Raw genomic sequence first — 15,228 nt, forward strand, 5'->3', positions numbered from 1 at the left:
AACAGCTTCTTTCTTCATTAAAAGCATTCCTCATACTAAAGAGAATCTGCGAGGCTACTTTTCTACTGTTACGAAAAATTAAATGCCATAGTCACTGGGTTACACATTGCAAGAGAGTATCAAATTTGCATCTGGAATATCATGGTTACTTTCAAGCATTGCTAAAGGTTGGATGTTACAGTAGATGTTGGTGAAATCAAATTTTCAGTGTAACAGCTACAAAAAGACCACACTAGGAGACAGAAAAAAGAAAAACAAATAGAACAACAAACAAACAAAACCCAAGCAAAATCAATTACATCTTTAAGCATGGCAAATGTTTTATGTTTTTCAAAACAAAGTGAAAATAACTATAATCATTTAAGAACTTAATACAAATCAAATCTACAAGTTATTTTAGTAATGAATGAGCACCCATCTTCAATACATGAAAACAAACATCTTGAATGTGTGAATCATAATTAAATGGTGTGCACCAGACAGCTTTCAAAGACTGTCCTATCCATCTCCTGCAGTCCAAAATATCTTTCTGTATAGGTATGCTGCACATGCTATATATGTATAATATTCCATATTTATACACACATATAGCAATCATTTTCCCACTATCCAGACATAAGAGCTACACTTGCATGCCTGGCTACAGGCCTGCAAATCACTTTTGATTGAACTAACAGGGAACTGCTGAATTGCTGTGAATGGGGAGGAGAAGTGGGTGGATGAAGGAACGGAGGTACTTTTTTAAAAAAATATTCTCTCTTTATCACCTTGTTTGTTCATAGCCACATCATACAAAATTTAAACCACATATTCTATTATCTTACTCTGTTTTTGAAGCCGCTGTGGTTAGGGTGATTTATAAATAACTACAATTTGAGACTTAAGAACAGAAACCTTGGATTTCCATAGACAGATACTATATAAATAGTAGTTTTGCTCTTTTCCCATGCTTCATTCTTGGCAAGGTCTCAGCAGCCATTAACTAATAAACTGAACTCAAGATCAATGCTTTAAATCATTTAACAGCTGTGATTACAAACTGCTTTCATTTATTACAGAGAGTTGGTTTCCAGCAGTTCTCCAGGGAGTGACTGCTGAGATGATAGACTTGAGAAGAGTAAATTCAAAATCACCACCTGAATGGCATGATTTTAAAATACAAACTCGATCTGCAAAGACTATGCATATGTGCTCGCTCTCAATGTAGAAATCTCAGTTTTCTGACAAGGCATCTGTATCTAGAGACTTGATGATTAAGAAATAAAAGGCTTACAAGGATTATTGGCCCTTTTACCTAAACTGCTTTTGTAGCATAGGTGGCATTATAGGTCCTAGATCTATAATCAGTGTGTTATTCCTGGTTTTAAAAGGTGGGACAAATAATGAAAGAACACTCAGAGAGAAGGTAGGTGAAATTAAAAGAAAGGAAATAAAAGTAAAAAACTGTGAGAGTGAGTGACCCAGAAAAATCAGAAAGGAGAAGAATCACAGACGCTATTTTCAGTTTAATAAACTAGAAGCTCATTCATCATATTCCAGCACATTATATACCTGTAAAGAAATGAATTGTGAAAGGAAGGATCCACCGAAACTTCTCTGAGAATGAGATCTCATTTCATCTTTCCCACTTGCACCCCTCCAACCTTTTCTAACCACTGTAACTCGTGGCTTTGCAATCAAAGCAGAGACTTTTTTTTGTGACCCAACGTATCTATTAAGTTTTTACTGCCCCCTGAATCTTCCCGTGCAAAGCCAGTTCTGACAAACAGGGCACAAGGTGAACTCTACAGGAAAAGCTTTTACCATCACCTGAAGTTTCAGGAGCTGTACAGAGAACAAGCCTGCAGGGCACTGCAGTGCGACATGGCTCTCCTTTCACTGAAGGAAATCTCCGTGGTCTACTGAAGTAGACAGATATCATCCCTTTAATTAATTTCCTTGGTATACAAGGCTTTTGCTCTCCGGTATTCATTTTATATTTTTATTCCCCACTTTCACATGTAAATCTCAAATACTTCCAACTATACTACACCTGGTATTTTATCTCCAGAGTATAACAAAGATATAGACATTTTAAAACACTGCTTGCCTTCAAACTGGCGGTGTCGGGCACACTACATATTAAAAACAGACAAAACAGGCCCTCTGCTATATGTATGTAGCTTCACTTAAAAAAACAATAACTTTTTTCAACAAATTAATAGTTGAGAATAAAAAAAGAGATTACTAAATTAGGTTTCATTTAAAGACTGCTTCTAATTCAAAAAATAAAACCCTTATTCAGGATTGTCTCTTGAGAGAATTGGTACTATCACCTTTCATTTATTAGTATCAAACTCTATGCTACTAAATTGTTTTATAGAGAAGTCTAACATCTGCTTAATCACAAAAAAAACCCACCAGCATAAGGTTAAATTTACTTGATAAAGTGAATGAGTAAAGTAAGTAGTAGCTAACATAAATGAAACCTGAAATGGAACTTCACATTTTTGCACCAGCGTACACTGTACTAAGTAATTTAAAACACACCTTGACACTGACTTTAAATTAAAAAGTGGAAGAAGTTGAGATGCATGGAAATACTACCTTTGCTTTTAGGATGTTACTAACAATTTTGTTTTGTCATTTCTGCACTCACGCGCAAAACCCAAAACAAAAGCAAAAGTTACATTCATGGCATTTCCAGATTTTGAACGACAACATCTTTTATAATAGCAGACTATTCTGGTGTGATCATTGCTGCCAAAAAGATAATACTCAAGGTGAAGAATAACAAAGGCTGAAAATCAAAACCAGATACAAGGCTGAGCAGGTACCAGACTAGGACACTAATTTTCAAAACTCAAGTACAAAGCTACTTCTGCAGACTACATGTGTATTTTTATAAATCGGTAATTAACACATATTGATGCAAATAGCTGGCTTCAAATGACAAATATTCAAAATTAAGGAAGTTTCTCTAGTGAATTACAACTTTGTGCTTTGTTGCCAGGCACAGGTAGAGCTGACTTCAAGAAGAAAATAATTGTATCATTTATTATATTCATATAGCAGAACAGATGATAAATACAGTTAAAAGAAGAATATACTTAGTACAGTCATTTCGTTACAGGCAAAAATAATGGAAGCTCATAAATGAATGGTAAAAATAAAAGGATAAATGGTAAAAATAAAGGCTATTCATAGATTCATGTCAAAGACTTTTTCATTTATCATTTTACTATCAATGATAACATGGCAACCCATACATTAAGCGGTTAAAAAAGGGCGAAAACCAGAAAATCTGTTATCTCAAAATAAGAATTAAACCCTCCCACTAATAGACAAGATGTAACCTCAGTTTCAGCAGACAACATCTTGAATTACTTCATCATCTGGAAATCAACATCAATGCAAGGGAAAAGATAATTTGTTTAGTGTATTTCAGAAAGATTACTAAAAGTCTCAGCTGGACAGTCAATTTTTTGGGATGATCTCCTTTGGATGATTTTGGATTAATAAATAGCCTAGAAAAATCCCAGAAAGCCATACCATCTTGATTAGCGATAACATTAGCACTCCTAAGTGGTCAGGAAATATTCCCACATTTAATAATTTCTTGAACTGCAGAAACAGAGGTGCCAACAAATGCATTTTCTATGGGAGAGTGATTTTGAAAACGGTTAATTTTAGTTGTTTATACAAAAATTTTACTTCTATACATGTCCATAGGCTCAAAGTCATGTGGAAAGACTGGTTGAAACCAAAGAGATTAATCATAGTGTATAGAGTCTAATAAAATTATGGACTAAAATACTAAATATCAAGGCAAATATCAGATAGTCTATTGAAAGCATATCTCCTTTATCCTGTTCTAGAAAATGAGTTACATGAAACTATCAGGGTCCTAAAGATAGCACCTAAATGAAAATGAGAAGAAAATTAAACATATACTTCAAAATTGCAAGAACGGCTGGTTTCATTAAGTGACCGTACCTGTTACTGTTTTGGTTTTGACAGGGCTGCTGGCGTACTCGGAGGCTTGATTTGATTGCTGCCTGGCCAAAGGTGCGCTTCCAACTGATGCTTCGTCCTCTTTTTTCCGAGCTACTGGCACACCGAGCGGAACAGTTCCTACAGACTGCTAGAAATAGAAGTGTTTGTGAAACACCCAAAGCCAAAACATATTAATATTGAATTAGGACACTGTCTTGAGAATAATGTCTTAAACTACATATTTTGAAATGTATAGAGAACGACTTGAAAAAATAATTGGAGCACATTTACTTTGAAAACAAGTTATGAAACACTACATTCAGACTTGCATTTGTAATTATTTTAGCCTTGGTAGTCTGAAGAAAAGCTCTACAATAACTAAAAAGCGGAACAGAAATTTATGAACTTGAAATGCTTGTTCACCAATCAAAATGCACATGAGCAAACCCGGATAACCACAAAGCAAAATAATTATCTAAATATTTAACGGAAACTGGAAAATTTTAGCCAGATATAGAGACCCCAAAATTTTGCTAAGAAATTTATCAACCTTCATTAAACCTCGAAAGAAAAGATGTGCTATTATTTATACATTATTTTATTTGTTCTTCGCATTTTAAATATGAAATTTAATTCTGCCAACTACTGATTTTGAATTGTTTTGTCTTTCAAGCTTAACAGTGAACTACAAACTGCTGAAAATATGACACTGTTAAACAAAACTGAAGGCATTGAAGTCTGTATCCTTATGTAAAAGATCAGAAAAGAGTGATGTGTATTAATCCACATGGGTTCTGGACCTGGAGGTCCACAAATGAATACAGTCTATTGGCTTTGTAGTTACTTTTTTTACTAACGTGAGCTATAAAAGACAGAATCACAAAAAAAAATCGGATCCTCAGTTTCGCTGTACAGCTGGTTGGTAACATTTTGCTGTAGTATTTGCTGCTGCCTATATTGTTGATGTGTCACAGTTGACAAAAGCAGAGTATTTCTACAGTTGGTTTTGCAGAAGGTTATCATTTAAAGCTGACAAAAGTTTTTTCTAAGGATCACACATCAGGATTACATGCATCTTAATCAATTTTTGTGTAATTTAATTTTGGTGGTATTGGAGCAAAAATGTAACCCATATAGCTGGGTAATGAGAAACCTCACACGTTGCATTAGGAACCTCTGTGGGAAACAAATTCGTGTGAGGCGGGCAATGTGCTTGTAAATTTTCTCCAATAGAAAACAGATCGCTCAATCAAGCAGTGTGCAACACGTGCACACACACAAAACCCCAAAACAAAAAGAAAACCCATTTAATTGAAGGAGAATGACTTCCAAACGCCTTCACCATTTTCCACTATAAAAGTAAATTGAAATAAGAAAGACAATCAACTATTTAATCCTACTCCAGTGAAAACAATCAACTTATATATACAGTGGTAGGCAAAGTTAATAGGAAGATACTAATGTCAATGACAAACAGAACTCTCATCTTTCCCTCCTCCCCCTAAATGTACAGTCATCAGCTTTGTCTCCAAAAGCACTAAGGAGTCATTCTGGAACACAGTAACATGCCACTTTGGTGTCCTCTAGCCATAACAACAACAAAAGAACCACCAGTTTGGAAAAGACAAGTATTACACCACAGAAATCCTTCCCACGTGCATATAAAGAGAGAGGCTGAAGTTTTGTAAACTTCTGTCAGGCACACTGGAGCATTCCTTTTCAAAATTGAGCATTTTATTTGATACAACCTTCCATAAGGCAAAGCCACCTGCAGCTTTCCCGTGATAGCAACTGCTGAGGCACGATTTGGCAATTCTGGATATAACACTGGAAGAACATGGACTCGCCAAGTGAAGCAAGTGTTTCTGAAGAATGAACACAGACAATGCAAGAGAGTACAAAAGACAACAGGATGGAAATACTGTCTGAAGAAATATCTATTTCTGAACCACTGAAGAAACAGATCAGCAACATATGAGAAGTTACACCACTAGTCACATAGAGAAAAACATCAAGGTTATCACAGCCAGACAAAGCTGGAAAAAATTATGACCAAATATTGAGTGCTTGAGTGCTGATCTGGACAATGAAACAGCTGTTTCATCTTTGCTCACTGAAATCAAGCCTGATGTTGCTGTTGATGACGCCCAGTACAATCTTGTCAGGTTTTTGGCAAGAGATTTCTGGTTAAAAGAATGCAGAAGATGAAACATCAATGTTGAACTAGATGGAAAAGGATCATCAAGATTTGGGTTTTAGCCACAAACTGATGAGGAAATTGTGGCTTGGGAAATGTCAGATGACAGGAGCCTCACAGCTGTATGAGAAGATATATCTGATGGGAAAGGAAATATTGCAGGCAAGTGTTATCCAAAGAATCCAAGAAGCCAATGATAAAGTAATATGTAGTAAAGTTTTAACACACCTACTTGGCATGTAAGCTTTATGGTTACTAATTGGTAGTGTTATAAAGAAGATAAATCAAGAACATTTAATAAAGTTATGGGACTACAGCAACATTTATATGAGGTTGTTTTGTTGACACAAAGTTCTAGAGTACTGACCACAGATTTATCAATGCAATAATGTTTTGTGACTATTATGCGCTGAATACTAGATACGTAATAATTCATGCTACTCAAAGTAAGGAAATTCACTACTTTTGCAGTATAATTATTACAATTAACTTTTTAAGTGGTGGTTGGAAAAAAACTACAGGAACGCTATCCTGCTCCATCTTGAAATTTTATTGACTCAAATAATCTAGCACATTGCACACCATATTAAGTATGTGTACACAAAACACACACAAAAATATATACTATTTATGCATGTAAATGGAACAACAGATACTGTTGTGGTTTTGGGTTTTTTTTTCATTTTCTTTCACACTGTGCACTCAATATGACTTTGGAAATTATAAAAATCTAAAATCAGAGAAAGGCACGTAACAATAAAAGCTAAAAAACAACCTGCCAAAAATACCAAGCCCCAAGTATTTCCTGATTTATGTGGAGATACGCCAACTAACTGAAGCTAAAATATCCTGTAAAGAGGGCTAGTGGAAATTTGCTTCAGGTTCATTAAATTAATATTTTAGTTAATTTGGTATTTTTGGTAATTAAATATTTTATTTCTGAATTACAACATCCCCTGAGTATGAGGCTGAAGAGGATGCAGGTGGATCTCGGAACATGAGAAATGCCTTTTAGAGAGAACTTGACCAACTGAGTAGACAAGCAACTTCCATTTGGAGGATGCCTATACAGTCACCGCCCTGACAACAAACCAAAGGCAAAAGAGTATTCCAAGATACGATAGTGCTCCAAACAGGAAAGGTGATCTACCAAGAGGATATTTGGTAGACAAAGCAGCATGTAATATTTGCTACACTGATTATCTGGTAAGATACTCAGATAGTGATGAGGTGAAAATACTCTCAATATAACAACTATATTTTCCTCAACTCTTCCTGTCCCCGTTACCAAACCATTTATTTTTTTCTTTTTCTGAGACTAAACAACTCTGTTTTCTTCTGTTTGTACATCATTCAGAGCTGTTAGATTTGAAATCAGTATAAAACACTTTTGACAAATGTGTGTAAGTTGTATAAATATTACAGAATATTAACTAAATTCTCGTGTTCACTTGATTTTAGTAAAGGAAAGGAGCAAGAGGGTAAAAGAGCTAAAAAAGAGCAAGCTAAAATATTCCATTGTTTATGGGAACACAAACTGACAATATGTCAGGAAATTCACGAGCTTCTTTTCCCATTGGAAAATTCTGAGATACTGAACACTGCCTTCACCCCAGGCTTTACTGGTAAGACTAGCCCTGAATCCAGCTCCCAGAGACCGAAGATAAAGATGGAGCACGGAAGACATGCCCTCAGTGGAAGAGGATCAGGTCAGGGAATACTGAAGCAAACTAGACATTGATAAGTCCATGGACCCTGATGGGATGCATCCACAAGTGCTAAGAGAGCAGGCAGATGCCATCACAAGGTCACTTTTGATAGTCTTTGAACAATCATGGTGACTGGGAGAGGTGTCTGAGGACTGGAAGAAAGCAAATGTCATTTCTATCTTCAAGAAGGGCATGAAGGAAGACCCAGGGGACTACATGCCAGTCAGCCTCACCTCAGTCCTTGGGAAGGGGATGGAACAACTAATCCTGAAAACCACTTCCAGGCATACGAAGGACAAGAAGATGGCTGGGAGTAATTAGCATAGTTTCACCAAGTGGAAGTAATTCTTGACCAATTTCATAACATTTTATGATGAAATGACTGGCTTGGTGGATGAAGAAAGAGCAGTGGATACTGCCTACCTTGACTTAAGCAAGGCCTTTGACAATGTTTCCCACAAGACCTTCACAAAGAAACTTATGAAGTAGGTGCTAGATGAGTAAACAGTGAAGTGGACTGAAAACTAGCTGAATGGCTGGGCCCAAAGTGGGGTGACCAGTGGCACAATGTCTAGGTAGACTCCAGTAAGTAGCAATGTACCCCAGGGGTCAATAATGGGTCCAAGTCCTGTTCAACACCTTCATTAATGGGAGTGTTGGATATGCTGAAGAGTTGTGCTGCCATCCAGGGTGGCCATGACAGGCAGGAGAAATGGGGTGACAGGAACCTCATGAAGTTCAACAATGTGAAGTGCAAAGTCCTGCATGTGGGGAGGAACAACCTCAAGTGCCTGTATACAGTGGGGGCTGCCCAGTTGGAAAGCATCTTGGCAGAAAAAAACCTGGTGGACACCAGATTGAACAAGAGCCAGCAAAGAGCCCTTACTGCAAAGAAGGTGAATGGTATCCTGGGCTCCACGAGACAAAGTATTGCTAGCAAGTCAAGTGAGGTGCTCCTTTAGTCAGTGCTGGATCTAGTTCTGGACTCCCCAGTACAAAAGAGTCCAAAAGTCTCCAGATATACTGGAGAGACTCCAGCAAAGATGATTAAGGGATTGGAGCATCTTCCATATGAGGAAAGGCTGAGAGAGCAGGGACTCTTCAGCCTGGAGACAAGAAGGCTCATAGGGGACCTCATCAATGTATAAAAATACTAGAAGGGAGGGTGTAAAGAAAATGAATCCAGGCTCTCCTCAGTGGTGTCCAGTGAAGGACCAGAGGCAGTGGGCACAGACTGAAACACAGGGCGTTCTCTCTGATTCTAAAGAAACATGTTTTACTTGTGAGGGTGACTGAGCACTGGAACAGGCTCCTTATTGAGCAAGAACTACTACAACTTACTGCAACCACTAATATGTGAAGTCTACAGAATCCTGTAAGAAAACCAAAGAGTTTGCCTCAAGTTGCGTTCAAAGAGAGACGTTAATTTTATTATAATATAAACATAAGCACCACTGGGTTTGCCATATCAGCTTTTAAAGAAAATATGCTGCACATGGTACCATATAGTATACAAACAGACAGCAGAACTTCTTACTACAAACTGTTTCAGTAGTTTGCTCTATTATTACTGGGAAAATCCAGAAATTATAAACTTGCAACAAACATATTTAAATGAGAACATCAAAAGCATGCAAGAAAAACTCTGTTTACTTTAGTCTTGTATATACTGACTTATTTCATTTCTGCCAAACCAAATATTATAAGATGCATTACTACTCATGAATAAAGTCCAGCCATGTCTGTAAGAATGGCATTATAATGACCTACGTCCAATATTGCCAACTAACAAGAGGTGATAATAGACAAGACTATAGATATAGAAGAGACTTGTTTCACACAACACTTCTACTACAGCAAAGGAACTGAGGAATGCCACCACATTTCTAGTAACCATGGGAAAAATTCAAAAGCAATACAGAGATTTGTTCAAGCACTGAGAGCACCTCATGCATTTTTAGACTGCAAAGTTCTCATTGTTTCTGAGTTTCAAAGGGGACAACAGAAAACTTAGAGATGCATTTTGAAACTCAGAATAGAGAAAAAGTTATATTTACATCCATTTACCCTAGAGCACTGACCGTACGTAGAGCCACAACAGCAACCACACAGATCATTATTCAAATATCTAACAGCAGCCACTTTTTTGGTATGCACTGTCTCTTGTAATAAAAAGGTAATATGCTACACTGCCATTCACTGAGAGCATCTGGCTCCAAATATTCTATTGCATTTAAAAATTATGCAGAAGCCTTAAAGACTAGTTGTATTTCCATTTTTTTTTCCTTCCCCCCAAACTGTTAGTTTAAAATAAATGTGAGGAAGAATGATGTATATAACTTGCACACTCTACAGAAACATAACTTATGTAGAAGGGTTGTACATTAAGTGCATTGCTTAACTCTAACATATTTTTTTAGATAAACACAATCCCCTTCTCCTGCAAGCAACTGTCACACAATGTTCCTAAAGGTATAAAATTCCGAGTAGGAACAAGTCAGAAAATTTCCTTCTAATGATAGGAGAAGCAGCAAAAAACTTTACTGTAGTCAGCTACTACAGACATTATAATTTTTATTATTATGTGCAGTCTATTGCCACAGTTACGCCAATGATGAAACTAGCATGATGTCAGGTTTATAAATTAATATCTAAAATAATTTCAAGTGACTGAGCAACTCTGAATGCTAATAAGATTAGAAATGTGATACAGTAATTCTAACTAAAAGTAAATCACAAACAATTTAGAAAGCTGTATAAGGTAAAGATACAAATTACAACATAGCTACTTAATCAAGTTTGCTAAAAATTTTGCAACTCGTGATCAAAATCATGGACAAATAAGTTTCCTAATGTAGTCCCTAAACCCTTCTAATCACTTGATATACAAAGACAACCAAAAGAGACAACATTGAGTAAGAGCTGATTATACACAATATCATTAAGGACTTTTGTATGAACATTTGAAATGACCAGGCTCCATTACATTTTGGAAGGATACATAACAGTATTGCAAAAGTAAATAAATGGTCTGTTTTAAAAAAAGAAGTATACAGGGAAATGTTGCACTGCTTCAGTTACGATGCAGGAATGAAGACTAACTCAAAACATTTTTTAAAAAGCGTGAAATTATTAAAACAATAAAGCAGCAATTCACACACTGAAGTTTTTTAGATGCTGCTGATGCAGAATGAGATTCAGGGGACTCCAATTAATGTTTGACGGTTACTACCTAACAAGGTCATTTACACACATCGAAACCGAAATGTTTAGAGATCATGTTAATCCACTTCAAGAATCCAGTGTGAAAGTGCCCTGCTGTGCATAGTATAATTATGAGACATTTAATTCTATTTCTATATACACATTTAATTATAATTTTATAATTATGAGACAAATACTGAGAGAGTCTTATATTGGCTATTTAATAATTGACCACTTATAACTGAGACAGAACATGAGGCTACACAGACCACTACTTTGATCAATTACAACCAATTTAAGCTTTAGATATTCTACCGGTCTGCCAAAGAACAGTTAAAAATAATTTTAAAATCAGGGAAAAAGCTTCCAAGAGTATGCATAATGAAAAATAAGGTCAAGAATGCATCAAGGAAAACACTGTGCCACACAGACCCACAGCCTTAACTTCTTGTATCATTTCTTAGCATTTCATATGCAAAGAAGTGTTTTGATGTTATATACAAAACCTGTTACAGCATTCAATTATGTCAAGTTATGCACTGGATGGTTCATTTCCTATTAAAATGGCTTTTAACTCAGGAGGTTTATGGGGTCTCAATACTTAGAACTAGTTGCAAAATACTGATCCTAAACAGTGACCATCAAAACACATTCTCTCTATTATTTTAATTAAACATTATAAATGAAAACGTGAAATGCGAATTTTTAATACGCAAAACATTTAAAATAATTCAAAATAAGGTCGACAGTGTGTGCAGCAAATTACAAAATAGCAGGAAAACAGAACAAATATGTGGAGCAAAAATGCATGATTGGCCCATATGGAAGAGAAAGCTCCCCCTCTCCCCGTTCTGTTCCCTCCAAAAACACGTACCTGCTGAATGTGCTTACTAGCTCGTTTCTGAGGTTGGTAGATAAGCCAAGTATATAGGACTGGATCCACATTAATCGCTAATCCTTGTACGCTGGACAAGAGTACTGCACCTAGACAGCATAGAAAAGAAAATGTAAACTATCTGCTAAAGAATCGCCATACATGGGCTCAGTTTTCTTGCACACAAATCATCTTTGATGCAGACTTCTATTTGGATTAGACTTACATATATATTAATTTTAAATTCCAGTTAAGAGTAACAAGACAAACTTCAATAACTTCCTGAAAGTGAGAAACCTGCCAGCACTGCCAGTGCTATGGCCATATACACAAAAAAGCAGAGAACTGCATTTTGATTTTGCTTATTACAATTTTTAGCCAAAACAAAACACTTGTTTTCACAAAGTTGTGTGTGTAGCTGAATACATACACCACCTTTCCTCAGATTCTCAGCCAGCAACAACATTATGCAAGAAATGAGTCAATGAGACCCTTGACCAAAAGAGGAGAATATAAAACGTGACTCTCACCAATTTCTATAAAGAAAAACTTAACTCTAGGACAGTCAGTTCTTTTAATAAAAACGGGTCTACCCTAGGTTTGTGTTCTGCCCAAAGCTGCTCAGAACAAACATGTTTCATGTAAACGCAGTCGTGGATACTCTTTAGTGGACTAGCTAGATAAAATAAGGAAACTTTTTGAACTGTAATGTTGGCAGTCTTGGTACTGCGAGCTCTTAGGATTTTATCCCAAGTTTTATAATACATCTTCTTTTGTTTAAATCTCACATTGGAAGTCCTAGGATTACAAGATAGGACTTCACTTCTTAAATGTAAGCTTCTAGTTTTCTTATGCTTGTGAAGAAAAACTTACATGGAAAACACTAAAGCTCAAAATAGGAAAAAAACCCCTATTCTCAGGATCTAGAAATCTTAACATATAGTTCAAACCAAGCACATTAAAACCCAATTTATGAAGCATTATTCCATTGAACCTGCATTAAAAATCTGATGATGTAGTAATTTATTGAAGCTTTTATTTTAGTAGTACAGATAAAGTATCTATTGCAGAAGAACTTAATTACAGAATTGCAAAATGCAGAATCAAATGGATTAACAGAACACGAAGGCATCAATTATATTGAAAAAACATGGCAAGTAGTAATAGGCAGTTATCTTTCCACATAAGCTTTGAAATCTTACAGCAAATAAATAAATGAAATAATGAAACAAATTCAAAACAGACAGCCGGGTTACTGGAAGGTCCCAAAACCAAGTTACAGAGAACTTACAGTAGTTCTGTAACTCAAAGAATCATAGTTCCTAAAGAAATATATGCTATGATACTCTGTAGTATACAAGTATGCACTCTGAATTTAATAATAAATATAAATAAACTCAGAAAGCTTGTCACCTAATTCACTGTACTTTCCAAAAAACAGCAAAAACATGCCTCGAAATATGTAATACATCACAAAAACTGTTAATGGGGGGGGGGAGGGGGCGGAATGAAAGGGATAAGTTGTGAGTTTATTGTATACAACTAAATTTTAAAACCAGGTGAATTCCAAACTGCAGAAGACCCACCAACCTGGGGGAGTGTAAGCAAAGCCTGATGATCTCAACAGGAAGATGGCAGTCAAGAAACACAGAAAGATTAATCATCCGCCTTGCACAGGCTCAGAGCTGGAACACACGCTGTGAGGAACCCTTATACACACACCCGGCTATGTGATCTGATGGTTTTAAATGTCAGTAATAAACCTTAGAAATAAATCTGCAAACTAAGGCAAAGCTGATGTCGACTATAAAGTAAAGGGGTAAGGTGCAGGTAAGAAGCGCAGTGAACGTGCATTGCAGCAGGAGCTGGACAGGACAAGAAAAAGGAAGGAGAAGGTAACAGAGGACTGACAAAGTATATGCTACAATCATTAACTTTCACAAGATAATTGGATGCCAAAATAAGAGAATCCTGCATCTTTAAGAGATACTGCCTGTTGTCAGCAATACTTAATGAAAGGTTTAATGTATGTGTGATATGACAACTGGGAGTCAGAGACCTCCCAAAGAGTTAGGAATAAAGTCAGCCTACATGCAAAGTCAACAAAGAAATCCCACGTTTATAATAGACTCCTGAAAAGGGAAAAAAATATACAGTGTTACTGGAGCAAATGATGCTAGTTACTCAACTTAGTTTTAGCTAATTTTTTGCAGTCGATAAACTAAGAAGTTCAATACAATTAAGACATGCTTTGAACTGAAACTATCTTTTCACTTCAATGAAGGCACATTAGTACAATTCCATAAAATTCTAAAGTAAGGCAGAACAGAGATCAAAACAGTTTAATTTTCCACTTGTCTTTTGTCATTGATAGCCATTGATAGGAAAAAAAAGAAAAAAAAACACCAAAAAAACCCCACAACAACAAAAAGAGAAAAACAAATAAACAAACAACAAAACACAAATCCAAACCAGTACCAGTAGTCAGATAAGCAATTACAATTTTTTGCTTTTCAATTTGACTGTCAGGTAACTTTGTCCTCCTACCAAGCCAACTCTGTCCCACTGAATTACTGAAATTTACTGCTGTATTTGCTACTCAGCCACTATAATAAAAGAGCAATTTAATCACCTATGTGAAGTTGTATTCTGTGTAACAGCTGTCTTCAAAATAACTATGTAGTCAAAGAAAAATTTCTTACAATTGTCTCCTCCCATCCATAAAAACCCCCAACTCTTAAACTTGCATTTTCATGTCAAGAAACAAGAACCACCCTCCCGCCCCAGTTTTCAACAAAGATCTCACTGATGTGAGGATGAAGCTTTAAGTTGGCAGCAGACTCCTCACACGTCTAAGAAAAAAAATTAATTGCTATTTTGTCTCTGTTAAAATGAATGCTTGAGTTTCCTGGATTTCATTAAGATTGTGGTGAACTTTTTCTCCCCTCCCCTTTTCTCCTTTTAATTAAATTTACATTTCGGAAAAAACCAGACCTTAGTCCCATACCACACCAGGTTTCCTTTCCAGATCCCCGTTCTTGCCAAAGTCATCTATTGCATCTATCTATTAAATGATTAGGAAAATAAGAATCAAACCAAACACCACACACTCTTTGAACATTTGAGAATTTCCTCAAAGTCATGGTGTCATTTGCCAGTTTGGGTCAAATCATCTCTTTCTTCCCCAACTGCTGTCCCTCTGCTGAAGGCAGGAATGGAGGGGAGGCTGGAGGAGGACCAGGAGGAGCAGAGCACAGCTGTGCTTGGCA

At 36.3% G+C, this 15,228-nt stretch overlaps 1 protein-coding gene across 5 annotated transcripts in view; it reads right to left on the minus strand.

Annotated features, from left to right (window-relative positions):
* Positions 1 to 15,228, minus strand: part of VPS13B (vacuolar protein sorting 13 homolog B) — a 445,653-nt gene that overhangs the window by 236,891 nt on the left and 193,534 nt on the right. For 3 of the 5 annotated variants that reach the window (XM_080340704.1, XM_080340703.1, XM_080340707.1), the window contains 2 exons: positions 11,960 to 12,069; positions 3,976 to 4,123 (listed from right to left, as the gene is read on the minus strand). In XM_080340704.1, coding sequence (XP_080196830.1) covers positions 3,976 to 4,123; positions 11,960 to 12,069 — 258 coding nt within the window. The remainder of the gene's footprint in view (positions 1 to 3,975; positions 4,124 to 11,959; positions 12,070 to 15,228) is intronic. The other 2 variants (XM_080340706.1, XM_080340705.1) reach the window with 1 other exon arrangement.

Source organism: Nesoenas mayeri, assembly GCF_963082525.1.
Source record: "Nesoenas mayeri genome assembly, chromosome: 2".
Classification (NCBI taxonomy): Eukaryota; Metazoa; Chordata; class Aves; order Columbiformes; family Columbidae; genus Nesoenas; species Nesoenas mayeri.